The 20,092-nt window shown below is 43.5% G+C and overlaps 1 protein-coding gene across 6 annotated transcripts; it reads left to right on the top strand.

Moving 5' to 3' along the window:
- Positions 1-8,476: 8,476 nt before the first annotated feature.
- Positions 8,477-19,596, top strand: LOC143378621 (tyrosine-protein phosphatase non-receptor type 7). Of its 6 annotated transcripts, none has more exons than XM_076830468.1 (8): positions 8,477-8,647; positions 15,517-15,709; positions 15,790-15,967; positions 16,044-16,262; positions 16,342-16,752; positions 16,837-17,132; positions 17,216-17,425; positions 17,493-19,596. In XM_076830468.1, the coding sequence occupies exons 2-8, from the start codon at positions 15,687-15,689 to the stop codon at positions 17,605-17,607; spliced, it is 1,452 nt and encodes a 483-aa protein (XP_076686583.1). In that variant the 5' UTR covers positions 8,477-8,647; positions 15,517-15,686; the 3' UTR covers positions 17,608-19,596. The 6 variants fall into 6 exon arrangements, with proteins under 6 accessions (XP_076686583.1, XP_076686580.1, XP_076686579.1 ...); XM_076830465.1 differs by lacking the exon at positions 8,477-8,647 and adding an exon at positions 13,264-13,312; XM_076830464.1 differs by lacking the exon at positions 8,477-8,647 and adding an exon at positions 14,189-14,398.
- Positions 19,597-20,092: the final 496 nt, after the last annotated feature.

Here is a 20,092-nt window from a genome sequence, read left to right as displayed (position 1 = left end):
AAACATACCAGTGCCCGGCCATGCCCAGTAGCTCAACAGTAACGCGAATTTGATTTGTTTTTAAGCTTTATTATTAGTGTCATTAAAAAGCAAAAGAAAAGAGAAAAATCATTATTATAGAAAATTGAAAATCGTTAGGTGGAAATAGTTATTTCTTAACACACTTCGCACGCAGAGTAGATTTCGAGAAATTTCTTAAGCTTCTGTATTTTATATTTATATATTATAATAATACGTTAGTATAGTCGTAAATAGATTCAAAATTAGTTTAAGGGGTCATTCTACTTTGAACGGCTGAAAAATTAAGGTATTTGTAAAGAGTTTTTTTTCTCAGTAAATACAACATATAATTAAACAAATCTTTTTGGCATTTATTAAGCTACTCTTATTTTATACAAAAATAATTTTAAAAAGAATTTTTGCAATTTGTATTAATTGTTTTTTACAGTTTCAATATGGTACCTAAACAAAGAGGCATATTCACGGCGTAGGTGATTCCATGGCTCAGGCTTATCCGAAACGAAAAACGAAAATTTATTTTTAAATAGCACAATGCGTCTAATGTAGCGTCAGCGAATCTATCTTTTTTGTGGCAAAATCTGTTACTGTTATATTTTGTCGTTTTATAAATATCTATCTTGGATGTTAAATGAAAAAATGCGTCTTTTGACGCTTTTGGAAGAAATGCTGGATCATGCAAAAATTTGATACGGGGTACAATAGTCTTATCTCCTCTTTTCAATATTTCTTCTCTAATAGCCACAAGAAACTCATTGGGTACTTAATTCAGTACACAATTTCTCTAAATTTTTAAATAAGAATTTAAGAGCACCTTCAGCAGTTAATAATATCGAATCTTCTGTACTGTGATTTTCTATTGGAATTCATATAGGTTCTAATGTTATTAACAAGATATATTATAAATTGTAGATATGTTTATACGTTCGCGATTAACTAGTAATACATTCATTTACGAAAATAAATGAGATTTATAATATTTGTCCTAGACTTAAGTTTCTCGAGGAATTATAGTATTTCTCGAGAAATAAGCAATTATAAAATTTCTCGAGAAGGAACGCTAACTGTAATCATCCTCAAATATACATCCCGAAGTTGATATTCAAAATTCTGCCCGCCACTAACGAAGCGTCTCCTGCAGCAATAGTGAATGAAATTCGCCGGAGAAATCGCGCTAACCTCGACCTTCGCGAATAGATCTTTCGTGGAACCGTGAAGACCGTGCTGGTGTAGCCAGTTGACCGGAAGAGGATGTGACGCGATCGCGGGGCCGTTTGAAGCAGCGGCAGAAGAGAAAACATCGGGATTCCGCCAATGATCCGGCGATAATGGGCGTTTATCAACACCCACGGGCGAGGGGTTAGCCGCGAAAATAGAACGGGCCAAGCGTGTATTTCGAATATCAAATTTCGAATGGGAGCACGCGCTTGGCGATCTCGCCGCCGGAGGCTTCCTTCCTTCTTCTTTTTTTCTCTTCTGTATTTTGCTCGTTCTGTTATCGGAATCAATCCTTCATCCAGTGAACGAACGTCCCCGAGGAACGTTCGATCGGACGTTTTCCGCGCGCGAGTAAACTCTCGGCGGAAGCGGAAATGACGCGCGATCAGATCGGTTAAAAGCCGAATAAAAATCGCGAGATAACGCAGAACGCTGCCGGAAGTGCCCCGGTGCCGGATGTTTTTTTTTTCACCTATCGAATTGCAAACTAACTGGCTCGGTGAATGGCAGCCTCCAGATGTATTCAGCCAGACGTGGATGGCCCTCTTTCGCGTGGCACGTGGTGCTTGCCCATTCGTTATACTTACAGTGACTCGCATTAATATTCGGACACTTTCGATTTTTAAAATTTTTTTGTGAGCTTGTAATGAAAATTAAAAAAAAAATGTTTGTAGATTGCAGTAAATTGTATACCTGCCTAAAATCGACCTTATTCTGCGATCTTTAAACGTTTGTAGCTCGGAGCAACGTTAACCGATTTTGATGAAATTTTAGGCACGTGTACAACTTACTGCAATCTACAAACGGTTTTTTTTTGAATTTTCATTACAAGCTCAGAAAAAAAAGTTTAAAAATCGACCTTTACTATTCTTTTCGCTATTCCAACCAAATACATTTTTTTTCAAAACGACGAATCGCGTCAGTTAGCAAACTAATCCTTCTAGCTTCTGAAAAAAACTCAAGTCGTTTGGACCACTTCTAAAAAAGTTATGCGATTTTAAAAAGCGTCCGAATATTAATGCGAGTCACTGTAGGTGTTTCAGATTTGGGAAATTTGATGAAAGTAAAGTAGTAGAAATTTAATTATAATCGCGCTTAATGCTTCTGTAGATTCTATTGTTTTTATTTAAACCCTTAGGCTTTATGTACATGTGTGTTTAAAAATTGGCGAATGGATAGCAGCCGCAGGATTGCAGCTTCCTTAGATCTCTTTCCTCCGCCGCGCTTCTGCTCCCGCGTATGTCAAAGCACTCCGTCAATCACCTGCCTCTGGCAGGCACGAGGGGGCTGCGCGAGCCGAGCTCCAATTCATGAATGAAGGTCTTATTAATTTACGACTTCAGCTAACTCGAGGAAACATGCTTGTCGGAAATCGAGATTCGAATTTGCAGGCGGCAGTCGGGGAAACCAGGATCAGAACGAATCGAGTTAATCCTCCTTAACTCGGTTGGATCTTGAGGCAGCCACCAATTACTGGTATAATAGCGATGTATTCTTGATGTTTTATTTTACTCTAGTTTTCCAGTCATTTAATCGCACACCTCGTGTTTTGCTTCCATATTTGATACCGCACGCTTTCCCTTTAATGCCAATCTTGAGCGTAGTCACGTGTATCGCTGGTTCGACGATAAGCTGGCACGATTAGAATTAGTTTCATCGGTTACGGAAGTAATTTTAATAATTGAGGAAATGTTCCTCGGGGAAATATTTGGTGCGACAGAAAGTTGGAACAGTAGAGCGAGAGTGTTCGATTTATCTCTCGTCGGTGGAGGGAACAATTACCCGCGGTAATTTCATTCCTACGAGATATCAATTTCGCTGCGACGCGGAGGAAAAGTAGCTGCGCTCGGCGACAACAGAAACTCTCGCGTTAAATTGACTTCGAGGGGCCTTGCCGAGACGTCGCTTAGTACAAGCTGTCGTATCGCGGGAAAATAACATTAACTTGCTTCCTTACGTGTTCTGCGTAGGTGCTCCCCGTGTGTCTCACACCTGTGTAAAAGAGATTATGTGCGCCGCATGTAGGCGAGCGAGAACCGCCCAGGAAATTGAGTGTTAATAGGCGTGTTTCAATTAGAGAAACCGAGCTACCAGTGCAGCACCGCGGCGGCGTAAATTAAGTAGCGATCGAGTGACTCGTTTCAATCTCTGATAAATAATCCAGGCTGAAATCGAGTAGGTATGCACCTGAACTGAATCTGTTTTAAATCTTTTACACGAGTCAACGAGTACCGTCGAGGATCCAGTTCCTGATCAGAACCCAATTCCTGATCAGTTTAGGAAAATAAACCAAATAATGAGCTTATTATGATACAAATTTATTCCAACAAGTTACTAAATTATTATGAAGTATTTTGAAATTTATACGCAAAATTTGATAGCTCATAGTAAAACGTGTGAGGGTGAACAGAAACTGCTCCCTTTGCATTTTTCACGTTCAAAGTTAAATTGTAAAATAATTATTAATATGTGTGCTTTTTTTAATACCAAATTAAAGATAAAACAGATTTACTGAATTAACAAAAAATCTTTTAAATTTGTTTAAGTTTTCCCTTTACACGTTTAAAAATCCGCGGTAGTTACTCTTAAGTGATCAGGAACTGGGTCCTTGACGGTAGATTCTCAATACTCAGTGGCGCGTCCAGAAGGAGTTCCAAGGGGCCCCCAAAGAGGGAGCTTTGTGAAACGAAAAGAAAGCTGGATTTTATTCTTTAAATAAATTTATATAATCACCTAACGAATTTTATCGAATTTGCATTAAAAATATTGCGATTCCTTCAGCTGGGCTGCGCCCAAAATTAAATCCTGAGTGCGCCACTGTCAATACTTTAAACAGAATTAGTGGGACAGTGGTGATCGCCGTTGGTAATCAGATGAATGAGTCGAGCTCTGCAGGAATATGGACCTTGCAACGGAAAATAATATACAGCGTACGTAGTTACACGGAACTTGTCAGTCAGACTCTTCAGCGATCTCTACCACTGAATCCAACAATCTCCCGATAGAATTCGAAAGGCAATAGAGCCGGAGTGAATTTCAAGGTGGAGAAGGTCCGCCGAAGTTAGCACCGGGCGAATGATTGGATTCATTATCCAGCGCGATGAAATTATTCACCGAGCGATCATTAACGTTTACGCGCGGGTTCGTTGCACTTTCAGCGGGCTTCGTTTAATCGCCTGGATCGCCGGGGCGAGATTCTGGTCCAGCCTCTGCTGGCCAGCACGGGGGATTAGAAATTTTACGGGCGACCGAGTTCGCGGAGGGGGGGAGGGGGATCGATAAAAGCCTGGGCCAATTCAATTCGAGATCGTAACGAAATCAAAGGCTGGCAGGGGGTGTAGAAGTGGTTTGCTGCGTGTGTATCGATTGGGGACGCGGTCCGCCCACGAGACTAGCCTACATTCTAGCCCCTTGCTTCACCCTTCTCGGGCCAGCTTGTTTTCCCTCCCCACCTGACCCCACCCTCCTGCAGCCCCCGCCGCGCCGCGGTCTCAGCCACCCCCGACCCCAGGCCTAGAGTCCTCATTCAACATTCCCTCCTCTCGGCATTCTGCTTCCCCGCAGCGCCCTCCCCTTCTCTTCCTGCCTTTCAATCCCTACTAGGACGCGGATGAACGAAACCAGAGGGAAGAGGGCGACGCCGAACAAGGAGATGGGTCCGCGGAGAAGGCGAAACCGAGGAGCCGGATCATCCCCGAGATACAGAATAGAATATATCCGAAAGGAGACGCGAGGTTCTTTCAACGGCTGGCTCAATGGACTCGGCGAAATCGATGGAGGAGCGGGAATCTAGGTCGATAAGCGTCGATCGACCCCGCTCGTTGCGAAATCGACTCGGCTGACCAGGCTAGCCCTCGTCCACTTTCGCTGCGCTGCATAGGAGGTTCCTCGCTTCCCTTTGCATTAGTATAATGACTTGTTTTCAGAGGAGCGACTGGAGGAAAAACACGGCAAGTGGAGGGTAGCTCTGACGCCGGAGAGCTACGCGCGATGTAGAGCTGGTATACCTACCTACCTTGCAGTCGCGCATTAAGACGTGCAGCTTTCAGGTAGAAATTAAAGTGCAGGGGCGTTGCGTAGGGTCGTAGCTGTGCTGATGAACGATTCGTCAAGTTCGAGGAAGGTGTCTTATCTGAATAGGGAATAGTGTCTCCGAGCGGAATATTTAGAACGTGGTGAGAGTGCATCGCACTGAAATACCATCTTGAGAACCATCAAAGTATTCTTGATACCTAGAAAGTGATTATGGATGGAAAAATGATAAAAGGGTAAACTGTACCCTAAGCGGAATTTCCAATTGGCAGGTCTACATTCTTTTGTGACGTTTTTATATGGTTTCGCAGTAAAATAATGATTTCTCGTTAATATGAAACATCTTGAGTATCTATTCAGTGTTTTATTTTTAAAATATTCAATGAAAAACACAAACAGGCAAAAATTCGATTATTGGCACCCTAAAATTGGAGGATATATAGAAAGAAATAGTTAAAAACGAAGTTTAAACAGACTATTTCATTCACTATTGAATACCTACAACACTTGGTAAATCTTTATTGCAATTCATTATTTACAAGGGAAGATCCCGAACCTGAAAATTCAAAAAATTCTGAAACTTTGTGAATATGTTGGGGATTTCCTCCCGATTATTTTCCAATTTTGTGTTATAACTCGCGAACTGTAAGAGATAGAAAAAAAGTTTCAAGACAAAAGTTACTTCTTTTAATTAGATCTATCACTTAGTAGACAAGTTATTTTACAGTTCACGAGTTATAACACAAAATCGGTAAATAACCGGATTTTCATGTGTCAATTACACCCCCTTAGAGTGAATTTGGGCATCAAACAAAAATTGCGTTGCAATCAGGAGGAAATTCCCTTCATATTCACAAAGTTTCAGAATTTTTTTAATTTCCAGGTTGGGGATGTTCCCTTGTTAGTTATAAAGCGATGAAATATACTCTTTATCAAAATTTTAAGAAAAAAAATTAAACCCAGTCCTTTATCCCATCGCTCCCTTTAAAACATTTTTTCTGGTGTCGCCAGATGTAAAATGTAGTTGAACTACTGTAACTTCTGGTGTTTTAGCGAATGAAAAATACGAAATTGTAAAAAGATACTTTTTAAGCTCGTGCTTGTTAATATTCGGCTATTTAATCGGAAGCGCTATTGATTATCGCAATGCCAGTACTAGTGCCCCGTAGAAACATCTCGCCCCTAAATCCCTACGATCGATAAACACCACCCTGTAGCGTTATCGCCGTCTCCCCGCCGGTGGCCGCCTCCGTTCGAAACTTATTTTAAAAGGATCGCCGGCGTTTATCGATCCGCCGTAACCTTTCCACCCGTTGATTCTATGAACGCCTCGAAAACCGAATTACCCTAACGACGGTGAAATAGGTCAATAAGCGCGGCCCGAGGCTCATCAGCGCGAGCCAAACCGCCAGATTAAAACTGTCCTTGAACTATCTCTCCCCGCGCCTCTCTTTCTCCTCGCTAAAATAATGTGGGCATAGCTCTAAGAGCACCTGGTTACGCGATGGCGGGCCGAGGTGCACACGAAGGGGGCCATTTCTGACCGTGTCGGTCGGTGCGTGGTGAACCAGGGTCGAAAGGGGTGGTGGATAGCGGCGGAGGATGGTATGCAGGTACTCTGTCGAAACGGCGGTGAGAGGGGGGGGGGGAGGGTGCTCTTGGAAGGGAAGAAACAGCGACACCATCAGCGGCCGCAGCAACCCCTGTCGGGCGGCGTACAGGGGATGAAGCGAGGCCGCCGACTGTGAAAGAGGGGAAGGTGGGTCGCCTCGTATCCGTGTCACGAATGCGCGCGTCTGCACTCCACCTCGCCACCCTCCACGGCCACCGAAAGAGGTGAATGCAGTTGGCCGTCATTTTGCAACCCGTTCAGACGCCATTCAGATGCGCCCGATGCAAGTGGCCGGCGTCCCGTGGATCGTTCGGCCCATTCTCGCTGGCTTCGATTCACTCGGCGGTCTCGTTCAGCCATCCGATTTAGATAGCGCGAAGGATACCCGCTCTGCGTAGGTGGACGGGGATCAGGCGGGGGAGGCTTCGCGCTACGTTCAGGACAGATACCGAGGGCGAGAGAGGGCGAAGGGGCTTGTAATTAAATGCTAACGGAGGACAGGCGCGACTGATGGGCACCGGCTGGTCGCTCGTGATCGCGAGGGGGTGAATCGACGCGAGATCCGCGCACGACGCTTTCTGAATGGACCGTCGCGGCAGTGATCGCTGTTTGTACGACTTGACACGCGACCGACAAGGAGCGATGAATTTTTCCTCGAGTAGAGGGTGCTGCGAGGAAGGACGAATAGGTACGACGTTGGGCGAAGGACAAACCGAAGAGTGCTTCGTGTATATTTAGAGTTCAACTGGCCGTCAACTTTGGCTCGGCTCGAAGGGGTAAGTATGTTTAATTAAAATCGCGGAGCACGGAGATACCTGCGGTTATTCTTTCGCTTGGGAGAGGAAACATTGCTGTTTTTATTTGCTTCGATTCGAGGGTTCAAGTTCAATGTATCCAGATAGAACTGCGAGTCCCGATAGGCGGAGTCCATTGCACGGTCACGTAGATTCCCTATGAGTCATTTCACGGCGAGACGGCTTAGCGAAATCGATTCGGCGTAGGCTAATCTACATTAGCGGAGAGACAACTCGTATCGTCCCCTGTTAGAGTGCAACCACGCGATGTTCGTGAAATATGAAGCATTCCAAGCTAATACAATCATGTATTCGTTTCATTTGCCGTAATGGGATATCTGACTCGTGCCGCTCAGCTTCTGAATAAATTATCTTCTATTCCAGTCGCACAATAACCTGCGCCATTCGCCACGCGCTTTCTAATCAATCTTTATCCTTACTAATATATAAAAGTGAAACGTTGCCTGTTTGTTTGTCCTTTTTTCACGCTTAAATGGCTGAACGGATTTCATTGAAATTTGGAATTTACATTACATGCGCCCTAGATTAGATTATAGGCTACCTAATTTTTTTTTGCCTAGGCTTTTTTATTTTTCAAACATCATAAATAATTCCCGGCTGAAACCGGGTAACGGGACAGCTAGTACCATATAAACGCAATGATAAACAAAAAAACGTTACCCGCGAGAAGCATAAATTCATTGCCTTCGATGAATTAATTTTTCTCGGTGTATTAATTTTGGGAAAATTCCAGGCAGCAGGGGCAGAGGAAGGAGAGAGTCAGGAGTGATAAAGGAGAGAGCAGCAGTCGGAGAAAACGCACGTCGCACGTGCTCGGCGAAATAACCATTGAGAAAATCGCCCTAGGATTATCCAGTTTCCTTTTACTTTCCAACGCGTCGCGACAGCCGCTTCTCGAGACGACGGAGCCGTCTCGATTGTCTGGCAGCGCACCCTAAAAGGAGATATCAAGGTACCGCTTATGGTAGTTACGTTTATTGCCCTTAGAAACCGTCCTCGCGTAGCGCAATTTCCTTTCCCACCCACGCGAGCAGCCGCTGTAACTTTAGCGATCTTCCACGCCTCATTTGAATCGTTAGCTCTGCCACCCCCGAATTTCGAGCACCCCAAGGGCAGCCGATGTCGATCGTATTTTTAAACGAGGAATATTGCGGGGCTGCCGTGACGCGCGTAGGCACGAAAATCAGCCAAGTTTGTCGGCCATGCCCCGAACGAATCCAATGTTTCCCGAAAGAAACAATGGGACCTTCGGCGGTGGATTTTCAAAAGCGCTGCATCACCGTTCAGCGCAAGTGCCGTTCGCGGCCAATGACTCGCGATGAATAACGAAGGCTTTATAGTAAACGTTAAACGAGCTTTCATTGAGCACTCACTGAACTTTGTAGATGCTCCTACCCAGTCATCCGAACGGCGAAATCCTTTGACTGGCAATCTACCTCGTTACACCACGATAATTTATAGGGTGATTCGAGATAAATGCACGTAACGACGACGCACAGTGGGGTGGGAGACCCTAAAAGTTAGCGAGAAATCGAAACACAAAAGAATATTTACATATCTGATTTTTTATCCCTGGTATAGTTGAAATATGGCCGCACAATAAAACGTATATCCACACCCTGCTGCAACTCTTCCTTCCTTACCCGAGTCGGTCAAAAACAGTTAGCTGTAGGAACTCCATTACATGTTTTTTCAAAGCGATTTATCAAACGATTTTGTGTAGCTATTTTTTGTATTTTCCGTGTTATAAACTTCTGTTTCGCGATGAAGCCGTAAATTTCAGGTGTTTATTTAATTCCTTTTTGTTACTGTACGTTTGTGGAAAGCAATAATACCTTCATAAAGTTTAATTCAAAATTGCCTCGTATAACCTTAATTACCATAGCTGATCTATACAAATAATTAAACATTTAGTGTACTTCCAAGTCTGATGAAGCATTGTTGTTTGCACAGTTATCATCTCTGATTATCAAAGAAGTGAGATTAACTTTCAGATTAACTTTTCAGAAAGAAAATTTCAAGTTATTTGAAAAGGTTCCCAGTTCATGGAAATACTGTCTTTTTGCAATCAGGATATTTTAAATCGCTTTTTATTAAGTTCAGATCCCGTAATAACCAGCAAGGTTCGATTACCCCCCCAAAATCGTCGATCTCTGCCCAAAGAAGCTTTAAACTTATTATTGCCTCCAGTTATAAGTCGTGATGATCATACTACACCGTTGCAGTCTGATAATGAATATGATGACAGTGATACTAGTTCACATGATCATTGACATGATCACTGCATTGTCGTATAAAAAAAGAATAAAAAGGTTTCACAGATTGTGTTATTAAATATGTACAAAAATCTATTAAATAAGTTTAAAAGAGGAATCTTTTGTTTTATTTACTTTAAAATAATCGTTTTTGATTAAGTTATTTAATTAACACAACAGAATTCGTGATATTTATAATCGTGTGCTATAAAGTGCTGAATCAATACAGGGTGTTTCGAAATTTTTTAAATTTATACTACACATTTATATGCTAGGGGGAGTATTAATAGACGCAGCCCTGAAATTAATTTTTATTCAAATATGAACCATTAAATTAAAACTTTAGAAATGCACACGTATCTATTTCACGACGTGAAATCTATTTTTAAATGAGAGAAAATTACAAAAAATGCCGGCTTTAGAGGTGCATACCTTGTTATTCATTGAAATAAGCATTATACGGCTTGAAACCTTTGGGTAAAGTAGCCGAATATGAGACCCATTTCTTAAAATCATCATAACTCTTGACTGAGAACACTTTTATTAAAATTCGATACACGTTTTGAAAGTAGAATATGTATTCTTTAGCAACCTACTGGAAAGTACTATAACAAAAATTCGGTTTCTTCATAATAAAATAAAAACGAAAGTCATTCAAATAAGTAGATAAAAAAATGGGTTCCTAATATGATGAGATGGGTTCCTAAATGGGTTCCTAACCCAGACCTAACCCAGTTTGTTTTTTCCTAAAACTTATTTTTTCTTTCTTTTTTTATAAAGTCGGCATGTGAAATCTATTTCTTCACTACCGAAGTCTTCGTGGGCCCACCACGCCCATCGTAACACGTTATACGTACACTTAATCCATTCATTGTTCACCTAGCACATCTGAAGAATAAAGACCTGTGCAAAACAAGCATTCTGTATCATAATTTTCTTTCTTAATCACTTTCATCAATCAGAACAATTTCTTCTTCACTCTCATCAGTAGAACTTTCGCGGGTCTCCTACTTGGAAACAATAACATAATAACTACTAAGTAGCTTCGAAGTTAAGTCTTCATCATTTAATGATATACAACTAAGTAAGCCTTAAACTCCATTCCAAGCACCATACAACAATATTTGTGAAAATCATTATACACTTCAGAGGTGTGTGTAATTTAATCGAACCACTTCAATAACTTTCTGCAACGCATTTCAAAAATATGTGCTTGCTCAAGACGCTCAATTGATTCCAATGCCACTGTGCGGACAAAACAACTAATACACGGTTAGTTAGTAAAGAAATAGCATCGCTATGACATTCAAGATTTCTGTAGCGGAGATGAGCTGGGCTCTCATATTAGAAGAAGTCGTCATATTCGGCTACTTTATCCTAAAACTGTTGCAAAAGAAGCTAAAAAAAAGAAGTAAATAGAATATACACTGCTTTAAAATCCACCCGCAGACATTTTAACTTCGGCAAACTGATCGAACTCTACGATCGATTTCTACTCACGAAGGGTCGCGAAGGATCAAAAACTTTTTCTGACCAGAGCTTCTTTCCCCTGGGTAAAGTTTGCGCAAAAAGCTGTTGCAAGGGAGCCAGGCAACGCCCACGCGATCCAAGTTCGAATGCCAATCGACGGGAGCGTAATTTTACGCGAGTGCGTGTCTGGCTGCGTGCGCCCTACGAAAGCTCGCAAGCTCCCTCAGAAGGGTGAATGGAGCCTCTAATTTAGTCAGTGCCACGGCCGTCCTACGATTCGTGCAGATCCACGCTCGCGTACACCGTCGTACAATTTCGTCCCGTGCGAGTGGCTAAACCAGCTGTGCTTCGTCATCGCTCTCCCTTTACAACTAACGACAATCTCAATAAATAGCGCCGTGATTTAAACACCTGCACCGTGAAAACTTAGAAACCCATTGACAAACATTTCGCGAGAATTTAAGTAGCTGTAATAAAACAAACTGAAGTGATCCGTTCCTAATAAATCCTCGACTAACGATTCTAAAATCTGGAATAATTTATGTCGCTCGCTGGAGCGTTTATTTCTATTCCCGCGCGGCGCTAAAAATACACCAACGTAGCCGGCTGTCGTCGAATCGCGTATTATGGATTACTTTGGCTAATGCATGTGTTATAATCGACTCATCGAGTGTCGAGTGCCGTTAAACCGTGCGTCGCGTGGCTTTTCAAATAAAACTGCCCCGGCGATACCCGCTCGGAATACATTTGCACGGTCGATTGCGCAACGAGCGGGCCAATATTTGTGCGTGCCGGGGAGAATCGCGTCGACCACGTTCGACCGAACGAACTCGCGAATTTACAGATGGCGGGGACAGCCGGGAGATTCAGAGATTCGGCTCTGCCACGGTGGCTATTGATTTTTCAGCCGCTGCCACAACAATGATAGCCGGTTAGCATTGTCGAGTGACAGGCATCGGTAGGCAACGAGTAGCTTACTAGCTTCAGAGAAACGGGAGTTCATTGAACGTCAGCTGCGAGAAGCACAGTCCAAGTATTGTGTAACGTGGCCGATCGCTACGCCGCGCCGCCGATGAAGAATATCGCCGCGAAAAAAATTACGTAACACCATGGCCATACCCGAGGCACTGAACTGTGAAAGCTTGCCACTATCCATTCACTAACGTCTCGCATCCTCCGCGTCGGTATCGCATTAAGAATATTCGCAGAGGAGCCCGCTTCGCGCGCCCCAACCGCCTCGGCTGGCCATCGATTAAATATTAAAGTCGAGGCGATATTCAAGAAGGCCCGACGAGGTATCGAGCGGAAGAAATAGCGGGAGCTCGATGGGGAAATAAAGCACATTATAATTTCAACGATGTCTGGCCGTGGAGATTTAAAATTCGATGGATGTTATTCGCGAGGCGAGCAGATAGGCGGAATATAAACAGAACAAGAGTATATTCGACGGAGCGAATATTGGATGTCGGGCATATGGCAGGGATGAATGGCCAGCATCCGGTTTTCTGAATCACCGAGATATTCTTGAGAAATGCGCGAGCCACGTGGCTAGACTTTCGTCCAGTCGAACATTGTTTTTCGAGATTCCCATCGGCGGAGCATCGGCGCAAGGGAGACCAGAGGGAGACCAGAGCGCGCGGCATTGGGATCGCTAAACACGAGCGGGATCATGTAAATACGGTGCTCTGCATGGTGAATCAGTCGGGAGATAAGCAGCGAGGAGCGTTTCGTCATTGGCTGTATATTAATCGGACGGCGTCGGGCGTTTGAAAAATACGGCGAGGAGAGAGAGAGAGAGCCGCGGTCGCTTTACAATTTCTGGATGGAAAAGTACACGGGGCTGTGTACTTGCGCAAACATGAGGCAGTGCTTCGACGATATTTTAGTACACGGTAATTCGAGCTCGCCCGAAGGACAATGCTAACGATTGTCCAAGCCTTCCTTCTCCTCTTTTCGCGAAGTAACTTTTAATTTCATTGCGCGCGGCTACGGAGTGATTCACCTCCTCCCCGGGATGCGTCAGCGCAACGTTCAAATGTTTCTTTTAACGTTAACCACCGTGACGGCTATCCGTGACCCACAAACGTCCCTACAATTGGACGACGATAAAACGCACGCGTGCATAGTCGGTTGCAAGTCGATTCCTCCAAATAGATCTCGCGAGAATAATTTAGAATCACCCAGACTATTCTGAAGTGTTTAAAAAGTGACAAATTCCTTTCAACCATTTCGTTAAGTCTCTACGTTTGTCGATAACTTCGTGACTCACTGTGTCTCTTTCTCTAGTTGCCCGATGCCAAACAAGTACCCAATTCCCCTATCCGACGGACGAGGATACGCAAAGATTGCCCCGCGCGACGCGACGCCGAGAAATGTTTCGATACAGGCGCGGCAAAGATACGGTGCTTCCGGTGGCTCCGGTGGCATCGGCGGTGCGCGCGAGACCAGCAGCTCCCGTCGAAATAAATGAGTCGCAACGACACGCACTCGTTGCCCGAAACGGAATAACCTTCTGCGCTCGGGCTCAATGGGCAAACGTAAAACTTGATTCCGAATGCGCTTTACTATCATTAGTTGCACGTGCTTCCCTTTCATTCACCTTGAGTCCCTCCCGCCGAATTGCCGGCGCGACGGCTAAACCGCAGCTCCGATTGGCCGCCGTTGTCGTGCCGGTGTGCGCCGATTGGCCGGTTATTTCCTCCCCGTGCGCGTAACCGAGCGCAAGGCCGAGCCGCTCCGAAGCCCAGGTCAGGGTACACGAACGGGCCGTTCGGAACGGCGTCTTCGGCAGTTCGAACCAGAGGCTTGCGCAGTCGAGACCGTCTGGCCACTGCTGACAGTGCTAGCGACACATACACAAACCAGAAACATGGCTGTTCACACGTCCACGCAGCCGCTACTTTCAAATCGCAAGCGAGACTCCACGCTGGACAGCTCGATCGTCCTCGTGCTCCTCGTCTACGTGCTTCTGGCTAAAGGTATCGATCGAACCCGTCAACGGTGCTGGTTGTTTCCTCCGTCGATCTTCCCGTTCGCGATACGTGCACACTGGCCGCCGTCGCTCATACATTTACACACGCTCCCGCGACAGGATGCAGTTTGTTCGTGTGTTCCTTCGTTTTCGTGTTGTGTGCGAACGGTGGACGCGTGTGCACACGCCCCCGTGGCACGGCCGTGTCCGTGTGACTGGAACGACGACTATTCATCCCACTTGTCACATGCACTCTTCTCATTGGCGTACACGCGCTCTCCATCTGCTCGTCTGCTCTTGTCCACCGTTCCCCGCTTCTGAATCTCCTTGGTGCCCGCCGTTCATAAAGCTAACGCGCGATGTTTACTTCCTGTGCAAACGCACGGCACCCATTTCCTCTGGCCTCCGAGGATTCCGTTCCGACGGTTAGAATTCTGATCGGCACCGGCGTCAAGTGGAACGCGTTGTTGCCCGACGGTGGACGTGCGATCTGACGGGGGCTCCTGCGAACGTGCAATTCTATTTGTTTGGTAGATTTTGGTTTAATTATACCCTCCTTCGTTACACGTGGCACGTGTGCCTGTGTGTTGCGACTTCTTCGTGAATTCTCGTCGCAGAAACGGGAGTCTGTTATGATCGCCTGTTCGGACTCGCGTTACGCTACTTTTCCAACGAATATTCCACGTTTCTTTGTGTTTAATTAGTCGGCTCTATTGCGTAAGCTGGTAATGATTTCCTGCGTGAATTGGGTAGTTGTTGGTATTTAACGTGTACTCGAATTGTCGGTACAAACGTAAATGACGAATAGAGTTTATGAAAAGAAAAGTTTGATTATACGTAAGTCCGAAGTGTAATTGCTTTGGGGGTATTCAGTTTCTATAGAATAATGTATATTTCGAAAGTTCTGTGTGTCAACAACTGAAGTAGGTGACCTTGGATAGATGTCTCGCTATGGATCAGTTTAATTTATGTTCCTAGTAATAGCCAAGCAGTGTTAAAGACCGAGTATATTGAAAACAATTTATGGACTTGTATTTAGTAACACTTGGTTCCTTTCGTAAATTTATATTTCGAGTCTACCAGGATGCACCGTTATCTGTAAGGTTCGTCCTACTTTTGTTACAGGTGGTACGAGTACTCCGTTGACTAATCACTATGTAAATGACGCAAACTATTATGACATTTCGAGCAATGATGACAATTCAGATCCATTGGAGAAATTTTACTTAATTACCGAACAGAGGTGGCATACGGACACAGTGCTGCCTATCCCCTTATTGCCATCTACCGAGGGAATGTCTGCTCGATCTCATCATAGGTATATCATTAAAGCTTTCCGTTCGGCGCGCGGTCGCTACTCGTGGGAAGTTATATTGAATACGAATTCTCTGTGGACAGGATCCCACAGTCCATAACGGGACTGGATGATGCTGGAATGGATTTGCAAGCAGCTCAACTTAGTACCCGTGGAGGACAGGAGGTGCACACCACTGCGACTTTATCATGGCTAGACTGGCAATTACCCCTCTTCGTAGCCCTCTGCGCCATCACTGGCGCTATTCTCTTTACATTCTTGGTTAGCTTCCTTTCTTAAAGAATTCGGCGTGTCTCTCGCGCAAGACAGTGTATGCGGTAACGACCTTTGCCCGCAGGTTTTGTTATGGCTACGGAAACAAATGTCGCGTGAAAAGGATACAGAGGATGGTGATAGGAGAGGTCTGGTAGAGGAAGGTTCTGTGTGCCACGCAGAAAAGCCTAGCAAAGCTACGAAATCATCGTTCGAAGGTCAATGGATTCATCAGCCGACGGTAAAGTCATCTGTGTCTGTACAGTCCGTTCGACCGGTTACTCAAGCTACTGGCTTGCCAGAGGTAGTTTCCTCACGCTTTAATACGATTTAGAAGATCGCAGAAAAGGGAGAGCAACATCATTGAATTTGTTCGTTTGCAGGTGATGTCAGTGGCAACGCCAGAACGCAGACCCGAACCTATACGTATAAAAGCTAAAGGGTTACTAGAACGGCGTGGTTCAAGCGCAAGTTTGACTATAGAATTGGCACCACCCCCAGAGAGCCCGCCGCATATAGTTACGCCCACTCGCGAATGTACCGCGGAAGAATTTCTGCTGAGTGCGGGAAACGTTCTGTCGAAATCTCAACTTAAGAAGGCTATCAGTGACCCGGCATCGCTGCACAAAGAGTTCTGGGAAGTTCCACTTAATTTGCCCGAGAAACTGGATATTTGTGGGTCCGGGGTGAAGAATAGATACTGCTCCGTGCTGCCGAACCCACAATCAAGAGTGATTCTGCCGTGTTCCTCTGATGATCCTCTTTCTAGCTACATAAACGCTAACTATATTCGGGTATATACGCAATGAAGTGAAATGTTTTAGCAACATGCGTCTTAATTATTACGTATCTAACAATGGAATCGTTCCGTCTAATAGGGCTACGATGGAGAAGACGCTCGCTATATTGCAACGCAGGGACCATTAGCTCATACAGTAGCAGACTTCTGGGAAATGGTCTGGGCAGAGAAAGTTCCCGCAGTTGTTATGATGACAAAACTACACGAAGCCGCCAAGACAAAATGCGAACCATATTTCCCACTGGATATGAACAGCCGCGTGCAAGCTGGACCTTTTACTATTGTCGTTACTTCTATCGACACCAGAGACGGGTACACTGTCCGAGATTTAGAACTCAGGCACGAAGCAGAAAGAAGACAGGTGCAGCACTATTGGTAATTAACACTAGATTCGTTTTCTCACTCAAAATCTTCCCCATCGTACCCGGCAGTATTGTTAAATTAATGAATGGCTACAGGTACGATTCATGGCCGGACCATGCTGTACCTCAAGCTGCGGACACTCTCGTTAGCCTGGCCGCAGAAATAAATTCCCTGCCAGGACCGGTCGTTGTCCATTGTAGTGCGGGAATTGGACGAACTGGATGTTTCATAGCTTTAGCAACGGGGATGATACAGTTATTAAGAGACGGAAATGTGGACGTTTTGGGCATTTTATGTCAAATGAGGTACGAAACATTTGCGGAATGTAGATTATCGAATGGGTGAGATTTACTTAAGCACCATCTCTTTCAGGTATGACAGAGGAGGTATGGTTCAAACGTCAGAACAGTATGAGTTTGTTCATCGAGCACTTTGCCTGTACGAACAAACGCTCGACTGTGGCAAATCGACGAGCTCAGGGGACTGACGTGGCTGAGTCGTCTGTGGGAATTGATACAGAGTTCACTGAGAGGAAACTTAACCTGTGAAAGTTACTACAGGCAGGTTTGCGAAACGATTGCGAGGTATTGTCTGCAACATATTACTTCGTCCAGGCATGAATATCTCTGCCGCGGAAGGAACACTATGAAGAGAATCTCAATTACAATTCGAGCGGACGTCTCATCTGTTTTCACCTGTTCGAAGATGAGTCATGTCTCACTTAACAAGCTGCCATTTCTATACTGCCATGACGGACCGTTGACAATTAATATCAGTCACAAAGCTCAAGAGAGAGAGAGAGAGAACAAACGTCTCTAATGAAAGAGTATTCTTAAACAGAATTAAAACTGCTCGACGAGTGGGAAGGATTACTTCGCGATGGCTTGCGAAGTGGAAGATCAGGGTTTGACTAAACGTCGATCGGGATTTTTATGCATTCTCTGTGTGTCAGAAACTTAGATTTGTCAGTTATAAACAGTTTGCAATTATAGTACTGTCGGAACCTTGTACTTTCTACGATGTGAGCAATTTCTCCTTAGCTTCTTGATGCAGCAAAGTACATATTGCAAAACTAACTCAGCTGCCCAATACATACATATATATATATATACAAACACATATATACACAGTTACAGAAATTAATACTAAACGGGATTAAATGTTTGATTAAAAGTGGTATCTAATGCTGAATGCAGAAAGGCAGATTAAATTGTTATGAAATCGGGACCCAGATCAATTGAATATTTTTATCCTATTCGTAGTTCCTAGTTAATTTTACAGTCTAACGTACACAATGATTTCCATGACTTTTAATTACTTTATCGACAAAGACTGAACGCAGGTAGTACAATACGTTTATTATATAAGTTATAACTCTAACTAGAAAATAATGTGCTTCTGTAACGCAAAGCAAAATTCATGACTAATATGACTGTTGTAAGACGAGTAGTTTCACTTAAATGAAAATCATTGGGAGTAGCGAGTTGTAGGGTGGATTCATTTATCTAAACCTTAGCGATACCGATCGATTCCCGATGTAGTGAATGATGATTAAACTCACTGAATAGCATTTCCTCCAAGTATTACGTACAAAACTGAAATTATTTATTCTGTTCACTACGAATCTCATTAATTAGCAGGGAAAGGAAAAGGAAAGGAACCGCTGCTTCTATATGTGGCCAGTGACTGGTTCGCTTGTTTAAAGATTAGTCTGTAGCTGACAATAAGTGCGCTTTAAGTCTCTAAGGAAATTAAGATGGAAATAAAATTCGATACACGCGAATGGCGAAAGCTGAGCAGCTACATTTGTCGACTAGAACTTTATCAATTGAGGAAATGCGTTTTATTCGACTATGGATTCTAACATTGTAACAATACCAAAGTCACCAGTATTTACTCAGCACTGCGTACCATGAAAAGGTGTATCGCAGGCTCTATAAAACTTGCGACGACTAACAACTATTGTTTCAACGTTGATTCACGTTTTTTTTTGTACTAGTTCTCATCGAATTCCGATATAATGTATTCCATTAGGCTATGCGTTTCAATTTCGAGCTATCTTAAACTATTTTGGCAATATCTTAGAATGGATGTGCCGTAGTGAAGTCAGATGTTATTTCAGACAAAATCAGTCTGTTCACCTCATTAACTGTGTTGTAAGAATGTTTCATTCGAATTTATCGATACGATGCCTCAAAGTTCTTCTATCTTGTGGGCTGTATGAGCGTGAATTTTGTGCGAAAGATTGTGATATGTATACATATATAATATCATATATATATATATATATATATATATATATACTTGTACATACATTGTACAGAGAGCAAAATATATTTAAGAGAGTATGTATTTGTGTAAGCATACTGAGAGTAAATTATTTATGAATATGTAACGCCTTAAGCAACGTTTAATGTAAACATATTAATAATATAACAATAATAATAATTTAGAAGCCCTTTGGTGTTCAATTGTACTTATGTGACGTAATAAATGTTTATAGTACCCATGTAATATTTATGTGTACTTTCTGTATCTTACATACTATCTTGTACTTGGTTTTATAAATGAGCAGGTATCTCGATACTGATATTATTTCTGAAAGGTTAACATACATTTCGTATCTCCCAATAAACTTTCCTTCTATATGCGAATTAACTTCAACATATCGTAGTTGCTTCCCGCTAATCATCGGACCGACAGTAATTACGAAAAGTACACCATACATATGCCATACGTACAATAAACATTGCAACAATAAAGACATCAATAAATCACTTACCTATCCCAGAAGAGCTCAGAGAAAACCCGATGGTAAGAGTGAACGAAGAATCCTTTTCGTTCGGAGTAGTAGATCCCCTGGTTTCGATTTGCCGCGTAAATTGCAGTTCCAGGCGGCCATCTTGCGAAGCAAAAGGTCCTCCTCGGCAGCAGTCAAAGTATTTTCCTGATTGCAATGCTACAGCGCACTG

The sequence above is a fragment of the Andrena cerasifolii genome, chromosome 2 (genome assembly GCF_050908995.1).
Source record: "Andrena cerasifolii isolate SP2316 chromosome 2, iyAndCera1_principal, whole genome shotgun sequence".
In the NCBI taxonomy this organism is placed as follows: domain Eukaryota; kingdom Metazoa; phylum Arthropoda; class Insecta; order Hymenoptera; family Andrenidae; genus Andrena; species Andrena cerasifolii.
The sequence above is the reverse complement of the archived record's forward strand: the minus strand, read 5'-3'. Positions and strand labels throughout refer to the sequence as shown.

What these genes read in the sequence shown, in the direction of transcription:
- LOC143378621 (XM_076830464.1), top strand. Translation starts at nt 14,290, where the DNA reads ATGGCTGTTCACACGTCCACGCAGCCGCTACTTTCAAATCGCAAGCGA. An exon ending in TCTGCTCGATCTCATCATAG is followed by an intron (nt 15,710 to 15,789) that starts GTATATCATTAA and finishes CTCTGTGGACAG; the next exon opens with GATCCCACAGTCCATAACGG. An exon ending in GGCATTTTATGTCAAATGAG is followed by an intron (nt 17,426 to 17,492) that starts GTACGAAACATT and finishes CATCTCTTTCAG; the next exon opens with GTATGACAGAGGAGGTATGG.